The sequence below is a fragment of the Porites lutea genome, chromosome 11 (genome assembly GCF_958299795.1).
Source record: "Porites lutea chromosome 11, jaPorLute2.1, whole genome shotgun sequence".
Lineage (NCBI taxonomy): Eukaryota > Metazoa > Cnidaria > Anthozoa > Scleractinia > Poritidae > Porites > Porites lutea.
The window spans coordinates 13,843,552-13,849,356 of NC_133211.1; the positions used below are offsets into that span (position 1 = coordinate 13,843,552).

At 36.6% G+C, this 5,805-nt stretch overlaps 1 protein-coding gene across 1 annotated transcript; it reads right to left on the reverse strand.

Annotated features, from left to right (window-relative positions):
- Positions 1-707: 707 nt before the first annotated feature.
- LOC140951959 (uncharacterized) lies at positions 708-5,507 on the reverse strand. The gene is made up of 3 exons (XM_073401343.1): positions 5,389-5,507; positions 3,554-3,695; positions 708-2,654 (listed from the first exon to the last, which is right to left on the reverse strand). Exons 1-3 carry the CDS (start codon positions 5,434-5,436, stop codon positions 1,933-1,935), a joined length of 912 nt encoding a protein of 303 aa, XP_073257444.1. The 5' UTR covers positions 5,437-5,507; the 3' UTR covers positions 708-1,932.
- Positions 5,508-5,805: the final 298 nt, after the last annotated feature.

Consider the following 5,805-nt stretch of genomic DNA (forward strand, 5'->3'; position numbering starts at 1 on the left):
TGGAAAGGCTTTTTTTCTTTGTAGAATATTCCTTAACACATTTTCCTGGCCTATTTTCCCTATAATATAAAGATGGAATTAAATATTGCCAGTTTTTGGCTTGGCTAGGCGTTCTCGACGTGTATCTCTAAGTAACGTCGCGTTACAGCTCTCGACCGAGCCGAGAACGCCTAGGGACTACTCCCTTTTTTTGGAACACGGCTCCGCCGCCAAAACTTTAATCTCGCACCCACACAATACCGCAGCTACGCAGGCTACTGTTTTTAGGGGTGGCGAATGGTAAATCCGAGACCTGCCGAGACGCCGAGATCCTAGTTAGAAATCCGAGCCCAAGACTCTTTGGTGAAAAGTTTCGAGACTCAAAAAAAGTAAAAACAAACCATGAAAAAACGAGACTTCGAGACTTATCAAAAACGTTTCCGAGATTTCGAGTTCCTGCCAAAATTTTCCGAGACCCACGTTTTTCGAGGTACCATTCGCCACCCCAGTTTTTGTTGTTGTTCACACTGTGTTGTTGTTTGCTGTTTTTTTTTTTTCGCTTTGCTTCATTTCTTGAATTTGCATCAAACTACACATTGAGTATGTGTTAGATAGTGCCTTTGAGATAAGAGATTTTTAATTTATTTTCAATAGTCAGTACATAAGGTTTTAATTTGTACATTTTCACACTTTTTCACATACATTGTACACACCACAAAAGAAAGAAGTCAGTTGACATAGGCACTTTTTTAATTCCAGTATAAACAAAATAACTCAAGGTTAATTCTGTAGAGTGTGATAACTTATTCACTGTTTAATAAAACTGGAAATGCGACAAATGGGCCCTGCCAATAAATGCAAAGTTGATTTTGCAACTCTGCAGTTCAAAATTATGTATTGTATATACCATATATTTAAATTTTCCTCTTTTCCCCTTAACTTACAAACCCATTGGCTCATATAATTTCCAAAGAATATGCCATTTGAAATTACTTAAGTAAATCATCTGCTGTTTACCTAGGCAAGCTCTGCATCACTGTCTGTATTGGTATTTTTTTTTTATGAAAATAGTAAGATGTTGTTACCTGGTTTCTGCAAAGGAGGTTTTTTTCCAAAAATCCCCAAAACCAATAATTATAAAAAACAAAATAGTACCAACAAATTTGTAAATGTTTGAAATAGAGTAATAGAGGTCATAATTCACAAATCAAGCACTTTCATAGAGAGAATGTTATCATAATGGAGGTGGGGACCCAAAAGTAGTAACATCTTTTTTCTTTAGCACATTAATCTTGTTCTGTTGTTCTGGCTGCAGTGAGTTGCCCTGAAAACTGATAAATTCAGCTTTCCACTAAATGCGAGCAGATGTAAATAAATTAGAACAGGGGCATAAGTTTCAATTTCTTCACGGTTTCTTTTTTTGATTTAATTTTCTTATTCAACCTTATTGAATTATTCATTTATCTTTGGTTGTAAATTTTTCCGCTTTTATTGTATTGTTGTCTTAGTTTGCTGTAATCAGTTTTTGTCTTATTTTGTTACCTTAAGTTTGTTTTCATCTTTCCCCTGCTTCGAATAGCCTTTTATGCTATTACAGGTGGGAAAGTTAATTTTCTGATTTCTTATACCTGTGACTAATAAAATGCAAAGTACCGGTAAATACAAACTCAGTTAATTATTAACTGAGTATGTATTTATTTAGTATCTGAACTATGTGGAATAAAATTGTTGTTGTTGTTGTAATTTCATTGTTCTGTTCTGTTTGTTTCTTCTTGGGAATAATCATCGGAACCCGTATAGTGGAAGAGATATGGAACAGCGGTAATACAGTAATACAAGGTCAATGTTGTAAGATTTTCAATCACTGAATTATTTTGTCCCATATCATTTTTACAAACAAGGAAAACTGTTTCAAAAAATTGTTAAAAGAAAAGTTGAACTACAAATACCACATTATGAATACTGAAAGATGCAGTCAGCAACATTATGTTCCACTGGGTCATCTTGAGCACGTGATGTCAGCACATAAATGGGGACCTCTGGTGATATCCGCTCAGGAATACCAAATTTGTAATCTAAGTGTCCTGATCCACAGATACCCAAGACTCTAGTCTGTCCATTTGACTTTTGTACTATATCCATAACTGTGTAAGCAAATGCACTATCTCTTAGTATCTGTGCTGGAAATATCCGACGATACTTGTCCACAACTTTGTCAAGATTTCCACTGATAAGTCCTTGAAAGTATCGATAATGATCCTCAGATCCATCAACATAAAATTCTCTTGGTGGTCCTCCACTTTTTTCTATTTTTTCAAGAACATGGTTTTTACCCTCATTAACCATCATGCTGCAAAATGGTTTGGGCACAAACCCAGCCACTAGCTTGACTCCAAGTTTTTTAGCAACTTCTAAGATATATCCGTAATGCTCCAGTGCAAATCCTTCAGTTCCTTTGTATTTATTTGAAAGTTCATCTAATGAAATTTGGTCAGCCTGATATGCATCAAGCAAAGGTTGCTGTTGAAAGTTAAACATCTCCATGACAACTGTAACATTTCCTGCACCCTTGGAAGTGTTGGTAGACAGAAGCTGTGTTTGTGATACCATTCTTTCAAGGACACATAACTGGGCCTTGAGAATCGATGGCTCATGGTGTTGTTCACCAAACAAAACTGAAACAACATAGAACAGTCAGCTCTTTTAAGAAAAGGGGCTGCGTCACAAAATCTATCAGGATTCAAACTGAGAGCTGCCACCAAACTGAGCAAAACATAAAAATAACAACTCAAAACATTAAAAGAAGGTTAAAATTACACAGCAAATACAAAAGAAGGCACAGTGACTGTAAGCAGACACCCAAGATGAAATCTTGTTCACCTCTGAATCTGTTCATTTGAATGGATCTATATCATTTATCACATACTCTTCAAAACACCACTTATGTTACGTTGATTTTGTAGCTGCATGAGCAAGCTCTCGTAAGCGGCCATCTAACCCTCTCACCCAGGGCCCGCGGAGCAGTTTTTAAAGTGCAGGGGCCGGCGACCACCCCTTTTGAAGTTGGGGGAGGGGGGCTGGAGTCTTAATATACCAAAATTCCTTTTCTAATTATAGTTATGAACAGCATATTTATTTGCTAAGTTGGTGAGGCAAATTTGTTTGTTCTCTCTTTGTGGCTGTTTGGAACTGTCACATTACTGAGCCTTTCTTGCGAGTCATTTAAGCGTAGCCATGTTTTTAACTTTCAAGCCGCTGCATAGGACCTTCTCCGTGGGGTAGTCTTCAGATTTAACCGAGAACCTTCATAAAAAAAGACCCCATTCCGCATCATTGGATTAATGCAACATAGCCTGGATGGTTTGAAAGCACAGAAGTCTATGAAAAATTGCAGATTTTTAAAGATAGGCATCTTGAGGCTTACTGTGCATCAGATAATAGGATCGAAACAGACCAAAAACAAATTTGGATGTAGCAAGGTCCGTCGGCCAAATATTCGTATTCTAGCAATACTTTTTATATGAAAAAGTGCATTACTTAATTTTATTTATTGATTTGTTCCAAAAATACATACCAACAGTTGCATTCTTTGCCTCGGACATCACTGTATCAAATGTTAACTTTGACTCAGGCTTTTTTGCAGAAAGAAAAACTAATGACTTTGATATCCTTCTCAGATTTCCCCTGAGGGATGAATTAAGATTAGTCCAGCCAGCCTGCAAAAATGTTACAAAAAGGACAAATAAACCTGCGATAGATTAAGACAGTATAAACCAGATATCATTACAGAACACATGTTTATTATGTGAAATCTCAAAATGGTACAATATAAAAATGAAACTTGGTATGCATTTGCAATAATTGCAAGTTATTTATTACTATTAATTCTCTATTAATCCCACCCTTCCCTTTGGGTTAAATCTAAGGACTACTCCAACCTCTGGATAAATCTCCATCCAATGGATAGTGCAATATTTTTATTGGTTTCCCTAATACTTATCCACTGGATAGTGACTTATGCAATAGATAACCCTATCCTATGTTTAAACAACTGGACCCTGACCTCAGTCACTCAGATGGACAATGATATCAACTGGATAAATCGCTATCCAGCAGATAAAGCAATTTTGTTTTCCCTACAATACTTATCCACTAGAGAGTGTTTCACTGTGTAGATACGCATGGTATTATCCACCTTTCCACAACAGGAACCATGTACATTTATATATAACGCTATCCCTGGATAAATCCTAATCCAGTGAACAATGTAGTTAACTTTCCTATCTACTATCCACATAGCTAGTTGGTTGTTTATCTGGCCCCAGTTGTTCAAAAGGTGGATAATTAAGCAGTTAATGAATGAGGCTGAGTAGGATATGAAGAATTAAGCAGATCAAGGAGGGTGTTATGAACCAAAGCCAAAGGCCGACGTGGATAACACCCTCCAAGATCTGCTTAATTCTTCATATTCAATGAAAGTGGAATTCATTAATTGCTTTATTATTCATTCAAAATAATTCCTGGTTTAAAAACATAGCTAAAACATGCTTACCTGCATCGACGTTAAGTTTATCTTTGATAGTGTACGTTTAGATTTGTCCAGCTCCGTAAATATTTTCCAAATAGCAGATGTCGCCCTCTGAGTTGTCTTCTTGCTGTTTTTGCTATGTTTTTAGCCATTATTTTGCCTAGTTCCAACTGTAGTTCTTACTCTTGAAACGAGTGAAGTGTCCGCCATTTTAGTTTTCACAACCAAAACAACTCAACCTCGTCCCCAGGTCTTCTCCGTTAACAGTGCATTAACATGCAAGAAGGCTGCACTTTTGACTTCATCAGGTCATTAAATGCAAAATTCTTCCAAATTTGGTAATCAGTGGCTGGTTATGGTGAATTGTGCATGTGCTTTTGGCCAATCAGAATCGGGAAAATATTTGAATGAATAATAATGCTATTTACTGGATAAATGTGATTGCGATTGGTCAGGTATTGACAGTTGACATTATCGGATTAGTTGGAAAATTGGAAGGCAGAATACAAAAACACCGCCTCTTATAGCAGGCACTCCCTTCTCTTTTCCCTTTCGCGCTTTAAATCATATACTGTATGTGTATTTCATAATTTCTTAGTCTTTTATTATGTGAAATTTCATACCCTTTAGACTCTGATTTAATTGTTTTTAATTGTTTTTATTTTTAAAAAAGTTAATTACCTAATATAGGTTCCACCTCTCTAACTTCCTTTTCATGGTGTTATTTTTGTATTTTTGTTTTTATGATACCTTGAATAAAAGTAAGTTATGTTGTGTTTGATGTAAGCTTATGAAAGAAGTGGTTGTGTAACATGCTCGTTGTAAATTATTGGTTAACTCGGTAAGAGTACCGATAGGGTAAAAGGTTATACAGCACTTACCATGCACTCTTCGTGTAAATTCTTGATTAAGTTCATAGAAACCCCCATAAAAGGTTATTAAGCCAAGAAAATCAAATTATTTGTATGCTTCGTGCATCAATATTCCCAGCGAGAAACACACTTCGAAAACAAATGACTTGGTAACCACTCAAAGATCTAGTCGCGCGAAAAGTAACCACCGCGGGCGCGCGAATGGCCACACCCCAGGACTGCTGGTCCTTTGCAGCTCCCTTTTCGACTCTTTTTTATTATCCTCGTCGAGTCACTATTAAATAGTGTCCTTGACATGTATGGTGACCGTATTCACGGGGTTCCACTTTTTCCAATTACATGTGAATAAAACCCCTTTGAATCAGAAACAAAAACGCGGCTCGATCGGAAGTTTTAACCGTGGTGGATCAAAAATGATTCCCTATG

Excerpts from the sequence above, each read along its gene's own strand:
- LOC140951959 (XM_073401343.1), bottom strand. The coding sequence starts at position 5,436 with ATGGGGGTTTCTATGAACTTAATCAAGAATTTACACGAAGAGTGCATG. Across the intron at positions 3,696-5,388 it reads ATTTACACGAAGAGTGCATG|GCTGGCTGGACTAATCTTAA; the intron begins GTAAGTGCTGTA and ends ACATTTTTGCAG. Across the intron at positions 2,655-3,553 it reads GGCAAAGAATGCAACTGTTG|TTTTGTTTGGTGAACAACAC; the intron begins GTATGTATTTTT and ends ATGTTGTTTCAG.